Raw genomic sequence first — 19,442 nt, 5'->3', positions numbered from 1 at the left:
ATGATGAAGTTAAATTATTAAACCTTACCCCATCTTTTTTTAAATACTGTGTTGTTATTGGGATCATTAAATATGCAAATATAACTAAAAGGTTTACAATACATATATATTGTGTTTGTAACTTACCAGGATTGTGTTGCCTCAAAAGCTGCGTTGAAAATGCCCAAAAGCCGTATGAAAGCAGCGTAGAAAAAATAAAAAAAGAAAGCTAAATTAGTACATTTATTTTTATAAAAACTGACTCTGCATTTTATTAGGTCATAATAAACATTGCTCACACACACACATTCATTACTCAGTTCAGCGCTCCCTTCATATATATATTTTTTTAATAAACTCACTTTTTTTCAAAACAAATTCCATGCGGAATTCGCTTGCTAACTCACCTTTGTTGCCTTAAATTCCAAACTTAAATTCGCCTCAACATGCGCTGTTGTGAGACCGTTAAACAACACACCCAACAGCGGCAGCAATATCAGCATTTTCCTAAAAAATTAAGCAGAAAAAAAGGAAATTCCAGTGAAAAAATTGTAGCCATTATAAGTATATACATACATACATGTAAATATTTGTGTGTGTTTGCGCATAAAATAAAATGCAGCAATAAAAAAACAACAATATATATGTATATATATATATATAATATGCAGTTGTCAGCTGGCGTGTGTGTGTGTGGCAGGCAAGCAGGTAAATCATTTAGTTGCCGTTCGCCTCTCATTGTGTCAGTGTTGGGCAAAAAGGGTCAAGCCCAAGCTTTGTGTGACGCTCGTAAAATGTAATTTTTTGTGCTAATGTCATGTTGGTCGGTTGCTCGGGTGTGAAAAAGTAAAACACATTTTTTTCAATGACTTTTTCTGCTGCACTCCATTTTATTTATGCTGTGCATGAAGTAAATTTGTGTATTAAATTAAGGCAATTTCAGTCTCTGCCCTGAAGTGTATATGTGTGTGTGACATTTTCAGGCTGTTGTTGGAAAAAATACTTCATTGTGTTGCCCATCTATGTGTGTGTGTAATATTAGTTATGAGAGCGCAGAGTGTTTATTATCAGTAGATATTTAAAGGAGCCCGTCTATAACTTTTTTTGTTTTTGGGGTAAATTTGGGTCAGTTTCGCGGACTTAATCTTTCCAGAAACCCAAAAATATTTAGGGAGTATGCTCATGAGAGCAGGCATCTTTCATAACGTCTATAATATCAACTACTTCCAGCATTTAATGTCGATTTCTTCAAAGAGGAGTAAATAATTAATAGTATTATTACCAATTAAGAGAAAAATGGTTGGACAGAGAAACTATCTAAGTTCCTGTCCATTTTTCTAATCCGGAATAAGAAATCAAGAGCTTTCAAATATTATGATTTGTAAACCATAATAGAATTGGAAAATATTGAGGCCTTATATGGTTCAGTAAGAATAATATATTCAACAGTTCTTGGAAACATTTTCATTGTGAAAGAATGCTAGTTTCAGAGTCAGTCTTTGTTAGACATTTTGTAGTTATATTACTGTGAGTCTAAAAAAGAGTCTTCTGTTTAGAGTGGCGGTAACATGGGAGAGCTGTTTTTATACCCTGAACAGGGTATATTAAGTTTGTCACGAAGTTTGTAACACCCAGAAGGAAGCGTCGGAGGCCCTATAAAGTATATATATAAATAATCAGTATGTTGAACTGAGTCGATTTAGCCATGTCCGTCAGTCTGTATATATATGAATAACTGACGGACTAGTTTTTAAGATATCGTTTTGAAATTTTGCAGATGTTATTTTCTCTTCAAGAAGCTGCTCATTTGTCTGAACTGCCGATATCGGACCACTATATCATATCGCTGCCATACAAACTGAACGATCGAAATCAAGGGCTTGTATGGAAACCTTCCGCATTTTACTACATATCTTCACGAAATTTGGTGTGAGTTATTGCTCATAGAAATAATTTAATCTCCGAAAAAATTGTTCAGATCGGTTCACTATAGCATATAGCTGCCATACAAACTGAACGATCGGAATCAAGGGCTTGTATGGAAAATTTTCGCATTTGATGTGGTATCTTCACAAATTTGACATGGCTTACCGCTTAAGGTAATAATATAATCTCCGAAGTAATTGTTCAGATCGCTTAACTATATAACCTTAATGTTTCTAGCAAACAACCCGGCTGGCTTGAATTTGAGCTCATGTAACTCCCTAACGGTTACATCAATCTATAAATATAAATTCTATTAAGGACTAACCCCTTTCTTAAGCTAAAAATAATATATTTATTAAAAGGAACAAAAGAAAACAAACACTAAAAGCCAGCATTGCAAACAAATTAAGATTTTAAATGCAAACAAGCGCCCAACCCAAGCGCCATAAGAATAAATGAGCAAACAAAAAATAAAAAATAAAAAAAATAATAACAATAATAACGCTTATTATGATATTCTTTGACAGCTGCAACAAAAGCACTAAAACGCTTGAGCGCTTTTCAGCCGCTGCCATAAAAATGTGCGGCCCTTTCTCTGTGCGGCCTTTGTGCGCACTTTTTGACCGCTTTTTGTCATACTGACATGGCCTTTCAGATGGCCTTTATTAAAGGGTTTTCGGCTGCCTTTTTGCCATCGCCATTCGCTGGGGCGCTGAAACATTTATTGGCCTTTACAATGTTGCAAGTTGGCATGTTGTTGTCCGTTGTGAAATGCGCAAGTAAAGGGAAATGAGAGAAAATTTCAATAGCGGAAACAAGAAACGCAAGCGCGCGTGAAAAACGAAAAAAAAACATTAAAAGCAGAAAAGCAAAAAATCAAAAAAATGCGCAGTCTCTTCGCTCCTCAGCTGCGTTGCTTTAAGTAATTCTTTGAATTTTCATAAAAATATGCGCTGTGGTTTGCGCATCAATACTCGACCGCAGTGCAGCACATTTGCTGCCGACGACGATCGTTTTTTAAGTATGAAAATTGCACGCTCCATGAAATCCATAAACACACGCTTCATCCGCATCCACAGCGCATTATTGTTGTAATTGCATGCAGATATTCTCATTGTGCGCAAAAAAACGGCGCTTTTAAGGAATTTAATATGCAACTTTTATTTAATTGTCTCGGGGAAAAGCGCTGCAAAAATAAAAATGAAAAAAAAATGAAAATAAATTTTTATTGAACGTAAATTAATTGTACCGTTATTGTGGTGGTATGGCGTGCTATGTGCGAAGGAAAGCTGGCATGTCACTCTGGTTGTTAATTGAATATGAGCACAGCCAGTAATTACATTTGCGTTGTGAACGTATTGGCCAGCACGCCGATTGAGTGCTTTCATATAGAGTATATGAATGTGGCACTATATATACGGAAATATTTTTCGTCTGCTCAATAATAAAATAATAATATTTTTTAGTCGATCAGCTGTTGTGCGTAAAAGAGTTGTTGAAAGCAACGGTTGAATGACGTGGAGCATGTTGTGTGTAAATGCCATGCTATGCTCAGCTGCCACGTTACTCATACGCCCTGTTGTGCACTTTGACGGTTGTAGTTGTAGCCTTTTGTGGCACTTTGAAATTTTTCGGCGTATATTTTTACTTCAACGTCATATACAATTTTATTTTTATGAAATTAATTGCTTTTTTAATATACAATTCTTTGAAGCTTTTAATAAAGCTTTTTGGCATAGCAGAAATGTTGAGGCATTTCTTTGGTTTGACATTTTATCGCAAGAAAACAAAATTAAGTGGATTTGATTCTATGAGATTGTTGAATTTGATAATTTTCAACTTCAAGACTATAGTTTGAATTTGAGTTCTAACTGATGCAGAGCTTTAAGCTTGAAGGAAATCTGACGAATCTAACGAATGACTTCTTAATCATCATATATATATATATAAACCCAAACGATTACCCACCTCCCGCCCAACCGACGCGTGGGGCGCAATCCGCAAACGAGCGGAATTTGCCGAGTCATGAAAGGCAAGAGTTTTTAAGCGTCGAGGTCTCTAACTGCTCAGCTACAGAAAGAAAAATTTCAACAGCTAAGATTTAAAATTTACAAAAACAAAAGTTTAAAAAATGTTTGATGTTACTTATTAAGCGAAGACAAAATAGTTTTTTTAATGCTAAAGATCGAATCAGACAGGTCAAATGTGCTGGAATGAGAATTAAAATCATAACATATTTGACGGAATGGTTCGTTTAACTCAAAATTTGTTCTCGAAGATTTTAAAAGTAATGGTCTAAACTGCCTAGATGAACGAAATGGGACATTAAACTTGATATCAGACAAAAGAAAAGAGCTACAAACAGAACCATTCAGAAGTTTTACTAGAAATATTATACCTAGCATTTCCCTACGACTAGTGAGTGTAGGTAGATTTATAAGTTTTAAACGACTAGTGTACGGAGGAAGATTCAATCTTGAATCCCAGTGTAAGTGACCTAAAGCAAAAAGTAAAAATTGTTTTTGAACGGACTCTAACTTATCAGAATGGGTATTGTAGCTAGGATTCCATACCACAGAACCATACTCCAATATAGGTCTTACCAATGTTGTAAAAAGAGTTTTAGTAATATACGGACCACTAAATTCTTTAGACCAACGTTTAACAAAGCTAAGAACACCTTTAGCTTTTAAAACAATTGAATTTACATGAGAATTAAAATTTAGTTTAGGGTCCATAGTAACTCCTAAATCAACAAAGCTAGATACTTGCTCTAAACTGAAGTTATTTATTACGTAGGGAGAAGGATCAACAGATCAATTGGTTAGGAGAAGTGTATACCAAACCATAAAATATGAATGAAAGTACTTTTGGCTAGTGTATTAAGATAATTTTGGTTATTTTTAAGACTACTTAAGCCTTATATTTTTCTCCATCTTCAAAGCATTTATGAAAATTTCATCGCATAGAGTCCAAAAGCTCCCTTCATACATAATACTCCCTTCAACACATGCTTTTCACTTCTGCATTCATTTAAATACCGCTGAGAGCATACTTCATCGACACGCACATTCATAATTAAGTAAAAAATTACGAGTCACAGCGCATATGTACAGTTGTCAATAAATAATTACGCACAGTTAACAAAGTATTTAAAAAATAATTACATGAAATGAACGAGACCAACAAGCAGTCAACACACAACACACACACACGAAAACAAACGTTAACTGCTGCTGATAACTGTTAAATTACAACTCCACCTGCAGCAGTGCAATAATGTCGTCGTCATGTGAAAATGAGTTTAACGAAAGAAAAAATGCGACGTAATTGTCAGTATGTTGACGCAAATTACCGCAATTACTGCGCTCATAATAAATGCGAAGAGTGAATCGCGTGCAATTGTGGGGCTTTTGCCTTTTCAATGACATTTTATAAGGATCATAAATATAGGCGGACGCTAACTGTTTGGCGCACAGTCAATCGTATGACTTTATGTGATGATGATGATGGGTTTGTACCTAATATATATATCTACTATATTTACTTCAAGTGTTTGTGGGTGGGTGATTTTTCATTATTTCATCATTTTGAGAAGGGTTTGATATTTATGATAGCGATATTTGGTGTGGAAGAAATTTTTTTTAATATGGGCAGAAAAAATTCAAACATTTATTTTAAAAAATTTTGAAATTAAAGTTTTTCTGTCTTTGTTTTTACGTTTTATACCCTGAACAGTGTACATTAAATTTGTCACGAAGTTTGTAAAACCCAGAAAGAAGCGTCGGAGGCCCTATAAAGTATATATATAAATGATCAGTATGTTGAACTGAGTCGATTTAGCCATGTCCGTCGGTCTGTATATATATGAATAACTGACGGACTAGTTTTTAAGATATCGTTTCGAAATTTCGCAGATGTTATTTTCTCTTCAAGAAGCTGCTCATTTGTCGGAACTACCGATATCGGACCACTATATCATATAGCTGTCATACAAACTGAACGATCGGAATCAAGGGCACGTATGGAAAACTTCCGTATTTTATTACATATCTTCACGAAATTTGGTGTGAGTTATTGCTCATAGAAATAATTTAATCTCCGTAAAAATTGTTCAGATCGGTTCACTATACCATATAGCTGCCATACAAACTGAACGATCGGAATCAAATGCTTGTTTTTACTTACTTTTTCTTACGTTTTTAGATTTGCTTAGACACATAGTTACTAAAAGAAATGCACCTGTGAAGGGTATATTAGATTCGGTACAGCCGAAATTTACGTTTTTTCTTGTTTTTACTATTTTTAGTTATTAATCAATTATCAACAAGTTTGCCCCTAAATGTAGGCAACATTTTCTATTTAACTCCATTTTTTTTCAAAATTTATCCGCAAATCCGCGATGTCGAGCAACTTTATCTGCTATATATACTCATAACCCAGTTAACTTCAACTTTCGTTACTTTTCAAGCTCTATATTCCACAAATTGCTATTTGCTTTGTACTTTTTCAAACAGTATTGGTAAGATAATATGGTTTTTTTTGTACTAAGTCGCATATATTTTGGCAATCAAAGAGCTATCATATCAAACACATTCACCAAATTTGGTATTTTGCCAAACAGGAAGTGCAAATGCATTTCCTTTAAACATACCCAGGTCTTTAACATTATAAAAAAACTTTTTTTCATTCTCCCAAATCACCACTAATTGCAGTTTAAAAAACTATAAACGTTTTAAGGTAAACAAATTCACTTTGTTTGTGTATTCACTGAGCCTGTTTTTGCTGTCAGCACAATTCATTTCCTTCAACAATTGTTCGCTCGCTTTGTTGGGTGCACCATTGCGGATGAGTGTTTTTTAATCAACTTGCCAACGGAGCGTGCGGCACAGCTGCGCCAGTCAAGTTAATTGTTATCCACTACTACTATCATCGTTATGACTGTATGCTTTGCACTTCCTTTTCAGTTTTTTTTTCGTTTTTTTTTTTTTTGTTTTAACATGAAAAAATGTAGTAATTTTTATATGAGTTTGCTCTGCTTTGCTATTGCTGTTGTTGCTCTTATTGTTTAACCGCTATTATGTTTGTGTTGGTGTGACTGCTTACGAACTATAATTACAGCTCAGTGCAGTGTTGTAGTTGTAATTGTCTGTCATTGCATTGCTTCACGGAGTGACTACAGTGGCAACATCAACATCAATATTAACGCTTTTCATGCCTCGCTAAGCGCTTTAGTGTATAGTCGTATCAGACAAGAAGAATAAATATCTTTATAGATTTGTGTGCAGTTGTGCTGCTAAGATAGACTTTGTTTCTTGGTGTTTGCTGCGCTATTTAAAGCAAATGGCTTAGCTGCGCTCAAAATATACTTATACTCATACACACAAACATATACATCGAAAGTCTATTTGTAAACAAGCATCAACTATTCAAGTTGTTTTCCTCCTTTCTTCCATCTTCACTTTGCTCACTTGCCTCTTGCCTCCTACTCATGCTGAGCGCTTTGTGGCTGTTGTCGTAATGAGTCGCCACTAGTTATAGGCCGCTATCAGTATTTCTCTTGACTTGTGCGCCCTCTTCCGCCGCTGCGCTGCTTTAATAATGTACTTTTTATATGCATTTCGGTTTTTTGTTTTTGTTTCTATTTTTTGCTTCTAGTTTCATTGACTAATGGCTTGGCGACCAATGACAGCTGCTGTGGCCGCGAGCATTTCGTTAGCGCACAGCCGCTTCCGGCACCGAAGAGATGGAGTGAAAAAATATAATCACGCGCGACATGCAGATATTTGTCTAAGGGCTATGAAAAGACAGCTTGTCCGACATGAAAATAGGAGGCGTTGAGGGGCCGCAACGTAATGAAAAGCTTTACAACATTAAATCTAACATTAATGCCGTCGGCCATCTGCGCTTCTGACTGACAGTCTTTAGCGTATATTCACTCGTTTTCAATGTCTGTCTCTGTCTTGGTGACTCATTAAAATTAATGATTTTACGATTTCGTGCGCGCTAAAAATTAATGCCATACAAATGTACATATTCCCAACTAAATATGTGAGGACTTGTTTGGAAGTGCCCAGTTAACAAACCCGAGAGGTGTTTTGAGTTTAAAGTATGGAGAAAATCTGTGAAAAATTTTCAAAATATGGTTTGACTCTTAAGACTCACTTTAAGTAATATCGCAAATAGTGGTAGCGTCCGTTCACGATATCAGACTTTAGACCTCGACTTTTGTGATATAATTTTGAGAAGATTACCGTTTTCCATTTATTCTTTATAAATAGAAAATACTTTCCGTCCACCCTGTTAATTCGTAGAGGGTTCATTGAACGATACTGTAGATCAAACACACTCAAACTCAGTCTTTTTAGATATATTTCTTTATCGTCTAATACAACAAATATATAGTGAATGATTACTCGTAAGTGTTGCCTACATTTAGGAGGAATATTGAAAAAAAATTATCTGTATGATTTTACTTGTGTTTCTTCTAAGTTGTTCAAGTATACCTTCTAGAAAAGTAAGCCTATAATATGAACAGCTTAAAGAAGGGTTCTCTTTTTTTATAATTCATCGTTTACTGGGTACAGTCAATTATACACATTCCTACATGCACATCATTACCCCTACTTCAACGTCCTTCCATTCAGCAGCATTTTATGCAGAAATCCACACATGCTCACATAATAAAATTTGCATTGCCTGCTGTTGTTATTGTTGCACTTTTCCACACTGTGAGCGCAAATAATCGAAAGATCATTAAAATACAAATTCCGAGTAGATAATTGCATGCATTTGTCTGTACTTTTATTTGCATAAATCTGTTTGATGCTTGATTTGCTGAAATCTAGTTATTATGTATTAGTAAGCGCGCGTCTCTACTTTCAATAACAGATAAATTGCTTCAACAGTGTATTAATTACTTTTATTTGCTTTGCTCGTCATATTATATTCGCCTCAAGTATCTATTTTGAGTAGTTGTTGAATTGCATAAGTTATCACAAACAGCAATTGGCATATTATTATGTACACTTAAAGTATTTGTATGTGTATTCGGCTAGGCATCCTTTAAGGCACTCAATGTTAAAGCTTTGAACACTTGCTGCACTCTCCTTAATTACTTTTTGATTACAAATTCACATAAATTCACAAACGCATGCAATTTATGTGTGATTACATTATACACGTACTGGGTATTGCTTCATATTGATGTGTTTACTGATATGCATTTGGTTGCTTGTTCACCATTGTTTGCATATTTATTTGACTTGCCACATGTAAACAATTTAATTCATATAAAGGACTTCAGCTGCAGTCAATTCGTAATTATACAAATATTTCATATGTATACAAACATAAATAGGGAATATATTTATTCACTTTTAAAGGTTCAAAACGAAAATGACCTTTGTTGCATTTTATTTGGAGATTTATATGTATACTAATCGAATTTATTAATTGACATTACACAAATGGAACTATTACTCTACTTGAATCACATATAAAATGATCTACAAATACCTGTAGCAAACTCTAATGTACATTGAAACATCATAGCTGGCTTGACCTGTAGTGGTTGTTTTATTTCTGTCGCACTTCCACCACTGAGCATCTATAAATGCTTTAAAGAGCCGTTATCTTCTACGTACAACTGGTGAATAAATTTTAGAATGGATTCAATAGATTTTCTCTTTGAAAATCTTCTTTTTTCTTTTTTCTTTTTCTGTAATCCAGATGCTATTTCCATTCGAAAAATCAACCGAAACTACCAACATCTATACTGAGGTCCTGACGACTACAATAAGAATTAGAATAAAAAGTAAGGAAGAACAAGAACAAAAACCGGTAAGTGGTGTTTTTTTAGTCATGTGCTTTTCAAGAAGAAATAAAACGCATATAATTTACTGCTATGGCAGAGAATTTAGTAATTTTGTATCACCTGAAAAAATTAATCCATATTGGTAGATAACTTTTGAGCGTTGGCTACATTTAGGCGGGGAAATAAAAATGTTATATTACCATATATATAGTGTTACGTTTATAGAGTTATTTATTCAATTTTTTTTATTAAGATAATGGTTTGCCGGCAATTTTGGGCAAGTGAGCAGTCGAATTTTCGACCACAACAATTGAGGCCGTATGTAAATGTTATTTCTACGAAAATCTGTTCATTATGAAATGGCAAACCAAATGGAGTATAAAACAAGCAACAGCTGTAAAATAGACCAATTAAATAAATTACAAACCTACTGATAGTATTTTTTAGATAGTAAAATAATAAACTTTCAAAAATTCAATATCCGATGAAGCAAGAGTCCTATATAAATACTTGTATTCACACAGGAAACAACTCTTTCTCCGCAGACTAATCGGCTTCACTACACACAGGGAAAACACCCAGAGAAAATAAATAAATAAATGGCATTTCAATAAACCTCATCACTTGAGAAGACCACTTTAAAGTTTAGTAGACACATACCCACACACATACATATACGTTATGTAAGTGAAACTCTGCGCTGAGCTTTTTCGATATTTGCGCTTTACCCTAATGCCAATATATTTGTTGGTTCGCCATTTGACTTGGACTTTTTCTACGATTTATTTATTTATATTTGAATACTCAAATATTTCGAGTATGTTGAGCATGCATAGAAATAAAAGCAAAAAGAGAGTCTTAGCAATAAATCGCCAACACAAATGGCACTCATGAGCGACCCGAAGAGCTAACTGTAATCATAGCCGCCGTTATGTAGAAGGATAACAAGGATTTGTATTTTTTGCGATTTACATCCCGGTTGTGGTTCACAATTTGTTTACATATCGTTCTGCTTGTGTGTGTGTTCGCCTTACCTTAAATTTATTTTCTTCCCATTTTTATTTCACTTCATATTTGACCCTCACTCGCTACCCCTGCCTACAAAATCACTAAGCGTAAACCCATATTAAATAGAAATTGAAATGTATTTTATGCTTATTTTGGCTTCAAATGGCGAACTGTGTACAGAGCTTTTTGCTTTTGCTTTTTTATTATCTGCTTTTGTGCTATGCTCTGCGTGCGCTTGCTTGCCAATTTCGGTTGCGGTGCTCTGTCTTTGATAGAATTTTTTGCAAATTTCACAATTTTTTTCGTAATTTTTTCCACTCGCTCTCATGGCTTTTAAGTCATGAGTAGCTACCATAAAGCATAGTCCCGTTATGCCAATATTGATATATGTACTATGTATGCTTGTGTGCTGGCGCGACATGCATGGATGAAAGCGCTTATGTGAGTGTGTGCCCCTTGAGCGCCTTAAAGTATGCTATTCTTTTTACTCGAATTCTGAATTTTGTGAAATTTTTAGAGGTTTTGATGAGTGAAATGCTGAAGTGAATCATGTTTATGATACATAAATAAATATAATTTTATAAACATAAGCTAAATACAAGAAAAATCTTATGATTTAAAGTATATTCAGGGTTTTATAGAATTATTTATATAAATAATAAAATAATAATTTTGTTTGATTAAATGTATTATTTTATGCTTAAACATTTAATTTTAATATATTGAATTTAATTTACAAATTTATTTCTCTCAATTTCACATTACCTTCTTATAGTACATGTAAGCTTCGGAGATATCTACCCAAGACTTGTCTCGCCGCCATGCGAGACCTCCTGTGGTTTGAATAACTTTTTGTCTTGGCTCTTTCACCGCCTTTACTCAAATACTTTTACACAAAAAGCACAAAAAATCACGCATTGGAACGAAATAAGCACTAGTGAAATACTCACACATATACATAGATCTGTAGACACGCGTGAAAAATCAAAGTATTCACAGCGGATGCACGAAATTTATGTTCGACTTTAAGTGGCTTACGGGAAGCTAGCGTAGCAGCACATGGTAAAATAAAAATAAAATAAAATTAAAGGCATTTCACATACGATTGCTAGAAATATATACTCGTACAAGTGTACAAGTTCATGGCTTTGACTCATGCAAGTGCCTGGTGGCCAATTTTTTTTATTACCTATATGTACATACATATGTACGTATTAAAATGTTGTAGAAACCTTCGCAGCCATATTTACCATTGTCATTTATAAGTAAACAAAGTATAAATATTTGTCAGGCCTTATACATGGCTTTAGTGTCACGAATATGCCTGGCGGTTGACAGGTGTTCCCGCAGGATTGATATCATATACATAGGAGTATATAAAGTGCGATGTTTTAAATAAATACCCTTAGGTTTATGTAGTATTAGTACCAACACAGAAATATTTCTTTAACCATCATGACAAAAAATTCAATAGGAATCTAAATAATATTAGCAAAAACTGGTGGCTTACAGCAAGAACAATTTCCTGCGTATATAAAAGAACTAAACAGTATTTCTGTAATTTGTTTCATATAAGCTCACGGATAAAGCCATTTTCAGCTCTTTTCAACTTTAGAGTAATTACTTTTATACAGTGTATAAAAGAACTTCTTATAGAAACTAAACCACTCTGCGGCATTTCCTATAGCTAATCAATTCAAAATATTTTATATGCGGAACTTCCGAGAAAAATGTGAACGATTTCCAAAGAGAATAAGGGAAACATCGAATGCCAGAGTGCGGAACTTTAACCCGTTAAACCTAACCTACTGTCAAACCAAGACTCTGCCGCTTTGCTGTATGCAAATATAAATATATTTCTTATTGTAATTATAAAATAAACTTAAAACTAATCACTGACTAACCTTTATTTTGAAAGGTAAACATTATTAAATTCCAACTTTACTACCACCTTCAGAATTAAATGAAGGGACTAAAAACCACAAAAATTCGTCTAAATTTTTCAGCAACCGCAAAATAATCACATCATTAGTGAACTTCGCATTTTCAGAAAATATGCTCAAACATCATAAACACCTTCGTTGCTGCAGATGATTAATCATTTGCAAGAATATATTAAAATTTGACAGAAGTCAGCGCAATTTATCATCATCAGTTGAAGATATTTTTAGTGAAACCGAAGTCAAAAATGCGAAAAGAGCGAAAAGATTAAAAACTGCAAAAAGAGAAATATAAAAAATATTGAACAAGTAAAGAATGGCTAAGTTCGGCTGCAACCGAACATTTTATACTCTCGAAATTTATAGTTTCATTAAGATTTTGATCCATATATTCGTCCAATAGAATAATGAAAACCATAATTTATAGTATATGAGGGCTGAGGTAATTCCTCAACCGATTTCACTCATTTTCACCACCAACATATATAAATATAGTCCGATTTCGACAATTTTCCACAAGTGAAGCCACATAGGATATAGTATTAAAAATCTTATATTATTATGACTGTCCAATTATACTTTTGACATGCATTTTTCTGATTTGGTTTTATTTTTTAATTTTAAAAATTTGTTCGAATAAAAGATCTTAAGTATTATAAATTAATATGAAGGTATTTAAATAATCTACAATTATTTTTTTTTCTTTTTCCCACTAAATAAAAAATATCAGAACATGAATAATCTTATACCTAGTGTCCAATTATATGTTTGAGCCACTGTATATAACCCTATATCTAACTCGTTTAGTTTTATGACTTACAAACAACCGTTAATGATAATATCAGAACAGGAAATGACAAAACCGGTTGCGGAATCGGATATGGGACAACCCGAACCGGTTATGGGGTAACCGTAGCCGGAAATTATGATACCGGACCGGATATACTGTTACCGGGTATGGGGAAACCGGAGATTATATTACCGGATCGGGTATGGGACACCTACAACCGGATATGAGGTGTCCGGATATACGATAACCGGAACCGGAAATTATGTTACCGCAACCCGATATAAAACAACCGGATATGAGGTGACCGGGTAACCGAAACCGGAAGTTTTTTTTACCTGATCCCGGATATGATGTTACCAGTACCGGTTATGGGGGCAACCCGAACCGGATATGAGGTGGTCTGACTTGCGGCATCCGGAACGGGATATGGGGTAACGGAACTCAAATGAGTCAACTGGAACCAGATATGAGGTAACCGATAGAACCAGATATACGATTTCGCTAACTTTCCATCCGTGTCATCAGGGTGTCTGCAATTTAATATGTACTGAATTTCATTGAAATCGGTAGAGTGGACGACATAATACGCCCACTTTCCATTTTTTTATTTTGGCGTTTGGGTTTATTATCCGATTATATCAATTTTATTCGTGCGTAATGGCGACCGCACGGGAAACGATTGCAGAAAGTTTGGTTTATATAGCTGTATTGGTTTCCGAGATATTCATAAAAAACCTAATTAGGAGCGGGCCCCGCCCAATTTTTATCATTTTGATGCATGTATAACACTATATCCAACTTGTTTAGTTTTATGACTTACAAACAACCGTTGTGTGAACAAAATTGTAATACTCTCTTAGCAACTTTTGTTGCGAGAGCTTAAAAAAATGAATATATATTTTAAGGAGCAGAACCACAAGCAACCGGAAAAGGTTTGCGCACAATTCTTGCGGTTCACTTTTTCGAGCGCACGCAGAATTTGGGTCAGCCGAGGCATTTTGAAGCCATATACACACAAGCATGTTTACAGTTATGCTTTTGCACTTTTTGAACTTTACAAACCGGATACTTTGTCGTAAGTAAAACATAAACAAATATTTAACCTTTTAATCTATTAATCTGCGACTTGCCCTCGAGTGGCCAAATATTTTTTCGGGTTAAGAATTTTTGGTCAAATGAGGGTGTAAGTGTTTGTGTGAAGATTTTGTGATTTTTTATTTGATTTTTGACTGGCAGGCTCTTATTGCTGCTCTAATTAAGCGGATGAAATGATGCTGCTGTTGCGAAAAAAATATATTGCATACTTGAGGGCGCTGTACCACTTTGTTGTTGATTAAGCACGGAATTAGAGCACAAATGTGATTATGCCGTTAATTTTAAATGAATCAAACTTCATTAAAACATTCGACAGCCTTATGCTAAGTGCCAATTATTATAGAGATTTGAGTAATTTAATTTTTTTTTATATTTGTTTTTTTGTTATATTTAGTAATTATTTTTTTTTGCTTTCGAATTCCCTTAAGTGTAGTGTATTTGAATTTTCGCAAATTGCAATCAATTTCAATTATCTAACTGTTAAATGTGCGACACTTACTGTGCTGCTGTACTTTTCGTTTGCCGTTGTTGTTGTACTTTCACTACTATTACCTTTCGCTGTTTTGCTGCTGTTATTGCCTTCAACTTTTTGGGCTTTATTGGCGTCCAATAATTGACCTACATTGTAGGCTGTGGACCGCCAAACGAATTCGTTGAAAAATTTTAATTGTTGGTTTGTTTTTTTTTTGTTTTTGTTAGGTCCTACCTTTCTGTTCGATTTTTAAACTGTTGCGAACTTTTCTTTGTGTATTGGCAGCTCTTTTGGCAAATGCCATGACAACGAAACAATAACGGCTTTTCAACTTTCTGCGCCAATTAAAGCCACTGTGTCAGGCAGGTGGCAGAGCTGACTCCATTTTATGTGTGTGCAGGTGTTTAATTGGATACATAACGGGAAATATATTTATTATATTATAAAAAAAAAACAAGAATTCCCGATATTTTTTGAACGCAAACATTTTTGGTACCCGCTGGTGGAAGCCGAGGAAGAGGGAAGGACCAGGTGGGGAAGGACCTGTCTTCACTTGGTATTACCAATTGGCGCCAAACTGCCAAAAGGAGAGATGCGTGGCGCACTGTTGTGGACTCGGCTAAAACCGTGTAAGCCGTTTCTATGCCAGTCAAGAAGAAGAAGAAACGTTTTTGGACTCCTCAAACTCGATTTTTGGGATGGCCTTAGCTCTTTCAGCGATTTATTGTAGCTTGTAAAATGTCGGCCCTTTAATGTTCTCTTTATTTTTGGAAATAAGAAAAAGGCCTGGTAAATATGGGGGCTGGAACACATATCGTTACAATATTGTTTTTGACGAAGAATTCCGAACAAGCAACAAAAAAGGCCTTTTGGAGTAGTCCCATTATTTTTTTAACACAACTCATCTGTAACCAAACAGAGAGTCAAGTTAACAACCAATCAATATATAATGCCGCCTCATATTCTTTTCCCCTTGTACATGGACACTTTCATGTACTAAATTGGCCTCCGATGGATTCTCAAGGTGCACTAACAAGCGGACAGACATGCAAAATAACAAGCGCGTCAAAAGGACAACCGTCAAGGTGCTTTGTACCGTCTGGTGGGAGCCAATATGTGTTCAAGGCAGTCTGTTAACGCGAAATGGCGTGTGCTTTAAATGGTATATCTATAAGTGTATGGGAGTGTGTGTTGGTACGCGCCACGCGGTCGAAAGGCCGACAATTAAACGTGAAGGGTCGCGTGTGTAAAAGGCGATGGCTTCGCCGAACCCGCTATTATCGTACCAGCATTATTCGGCCCATTGGCGCCCAAACGCGACAGCACAATACAAATAAGAAGATATGCGATAAAAAATGACAAAGAAAAAATACGTAATTACAATGTTTTTTCATTCTTTTATGCCATGTTTTCGCTGTTTATCTTCTCAAGTACTACTTTTGTAGACACCCTTGGTGTGAATGTTTGTTTTGTCCTTTTCGGTTGACACTTACGGTTGCCCTTTTGCTGAGCGCTTAATTAATGTTTTTTGTTTCTTTATTTTTTTATTTTTGTAAAGTGCGAACGTGCAAAGTATTTGAAAAGCCGGCTGCCTTAAGTGTTTATTGGCAAATTAACGAAATTTTAAAATGTTAATATTTTGTTAGGACGCGCAATGAATTTAAAATTGTTGAATGCCAAAAAATAAATATAATTTTTAGAGAGATTTCATATTTCATTTTTCGTGCATATTCTTAGCGGAACTTTTAAGCTTTAAATAAACAGTTGAGCATTTTTTTACGGATGTTTTGATGCTGACAATAAGCTCATTTTTATCTCTGATATTTTTGACCTTGTAGCATGTGTCCTGTAGTTGGAGTTATGAATCTGTTTAAGAATATTTTTAGAAAAATGTCTTACTTTGTTGCGAATTGAACAACGGTGAAAAAGGTAAACGAAATCATAACAAGTTATTTCAGATTAGTTTGCGGCTTTAAGTATTCATTTCTCGTATAGTAATTCCAATCTCTAAGTCTCGATAACCAGAGATTATCTAAAGGATTAACACTTTATTTATTAATCTTTACCCACTCATGCATACCTATTTCTATTTGTCGACACAAGCGGAGCATGCTCATTTGGGCATACGAAATGCGATTTCCAATCAAAATGGCGCTCACTTTAATCAATTGCCTTTGTGTAATTTTTCTCTCAACGATTACTCTTCCCCCTCTCCAATCATTCCTTCGTTCTTTCGTTCGTTCATCAATGCATTGCACTGCATTTCGCATATAAAATCGACCTCAATGTGCCACTTGACTTTGTCAGCTTTGTCAATTCAGGCGCCACTTCAAATGCTTAAGAGCCGTTCAAACAAATCCAACCATTCATCCACCCACTAACCACACTCAATCAGCAGTCAGCATACTCGCACAGCACCAACAGCAGCAACAACAAGCAAATGCAATAACTTTTCATATGCGAGTATGTAGGGACGCGTATTAGCTTTGAGTAGCACTTCTTCCGCATTCCGATCAAAGCGAAGCAATAAAACTGCTATCGATTCGATGAGGTATGCGCATGTGTATGTGTGTGTCTGAATGCGAAAGTATGTGTTGTTGGCTGCCACTTCATTTTCTTTCTAATGAAAAGCCAAGCATTTGACATACATGCTTGTAGCGACGAGTGCTTATTCATACGCCATCGTCGCCGCGCAACTCTTCAAACTCTTCTCACACACACATGACAGCATGACACAACATATATGGACATGTACATACATTCAGTAAGCACTTGAAAGTCCACGTTCAATTTGCCTTCGAGTGGTTTTTGTAATAGCAGCGAAAGCCTTTTAATATGAATTAGCGTGCGCCGGAATGTGTTGATTGAGTTCAAAGTGTATTGGCAGACATGTTTATGTGTGTGTGTGTGTGTATGGCATGCGCTGTGCCTTGATCACTTGTAAGCGTTTAATTTACTCAAATATGCACACCTTAGCCTTTAATAAACTGAATGGAAATATTTTGCTGAACACAATTTTTCATTTCATTCTTCGCGCTCGTTTTTCACAAAGGCATACACACTTGCGAGTGCGACTACATTGTAAGGGGTTAAGTGAGTGTTGACATCGATGGCATATGAATAACCTCATCATGAGGCAAGTTAGATTGTGTTGAGGCGAAAATAAATGTGAGTTGTTGAAGTTGGAGTAGGCGCTGTGTTGTTGGGAAGAGCTTTTGCCTTTACTTATACGGCAAGTCAATGCTCCTTCGCTCAGAAAGTGAAAAGAAAGTAAGTGATTGTAAGGGAGTTGAAACTTCGAAACGCTCAATCATCATTTGTCTGTTGTTGGCATCAATACGTTGACAAAAGTTTCGCCACACACATCATACGCTTGCGAGATGTGCGTGTGTGTATTGGTAGTACCGTGGGTACACAATCCAGCATATGCACATGCAAATACATGTGAATGCACACTCTGCCTGCCTTTCGCAACAATTTCGAAAAGTTCTTGTAATGACTGCAGTTACAAAGTCGAAAGCAGTTTCCTGTGTAAAGCTCTATCTGCTATTTGGTGTGTTGCGTATGGGTTATGCTATGAAAAACGAAGTGAATAAATTGAAAATTTGGTACAAAGCGTACAGCAACTCTGGTTCAATATATTTGAAATCAGTCTCTACTTAGGTGAAATATAAGAATTGAATAATTACGGAGTTCTTTCAAATGTTTCAAAAGCTCATCAACATTTTATAAAAAAAAAACAATGTTCCAATATTACTTATATTTATTTTATAACAAGAAAAAACGTTAACTTCGGCTGTACAGAAGCTAATATACACTTCACAGGTGCATTTCTTTTAGTAATTTCAATTAATTCCATACAAGCCCTTGATTCCGATCGTTGAGTTTGTATGGCAGCTATATGCTATAGTGAACCGATCTGAACAATTTTTTCGGAGATTAAATTATTTCTATGAGCAATAACTCACACCAAATTTCGTGAAGATATGTAGTAAAATGCGGAAGTTTTCCATACAAGCTCTTGATTCCGATCGTTCAGTTTGTATGGCAGCGATATGATATAGTGGTCCGATATCGGCAGTTCAGACAAATGAGCAGCTTCTTGAAGAGAAAATAACATCTGCAAAATTTCAAAACGATATCTTAAAAACTGAAGGACTAGTTCGTATATATACAGACAGACAGACAGACGGACATGGCTAAATCGACTCAGTTCAACATACTGATCATTCATATATATACTTTATAGGGCTTCCGACGCTTTCTTCTGGGTGTTACAAACTTCGTGACTAACTTAATAACCCTGTTCAGGGTATAAAAACACCCAGGATTGACATGAAATACCCCATCTGTTTCTGACAACATTTTGTCCATTTTTGCATAGGCTTTTCTAAGCAAACATGCACATATGAAAAT

At 35.2% G+C, this 19,442-nt stretch overlaps 1 protein-coding gene across 2 annotated transcripts in view; it reads right to left on the bottom strand.

Annotated features, from left to right (window-relative positions):
* The window catches only part of LOC105213069 (transcription factor mef2A), a 109,226-nt gene that overhangs the window by 30,504 nt on the left and 59,280 nt on the right, over positions 1-19,442 (bottom strand). For both annotated transcript variants that reach the window (XM_011185616.3, XM_029040323.2), the window contains exons 5-6: positions 387-486; positions 127-148 (exon numbers count right to left, since the gene is read on the bottom strand). In XM_011185616.3, coding sequence (XP_011183918.2) covers positions 127-148; positions 387-482 — 118 coding nt within the window. In that variant the 5' untranslated portion in view covers positions 483-486. The remainder of the gene's footprint in view (positions 1-126; positions 149-386; positions 487-19,442) is intronic.

This window comes from Zeugodacus cucurbitae, chromosome 4, assembly GCF_028554725.1.
Source record: "Zeugodacus cucurbitae isolate PBARC_wt_2022May chromosome 4, idZeuCucr1.2, whole genome shotgun sequence".
NCBI classification, from domain to species: Eukaryota; Metazoa; Arthropoda; class Insecta; order Diptera; family Tephritidae; genus Zeugodacus; species Zeugodacus cucurbitae.
Note: the sequence above shows the minus strand (reverse complement) of the source record. Positions and strands in the feature narration are given on the sequence as shown.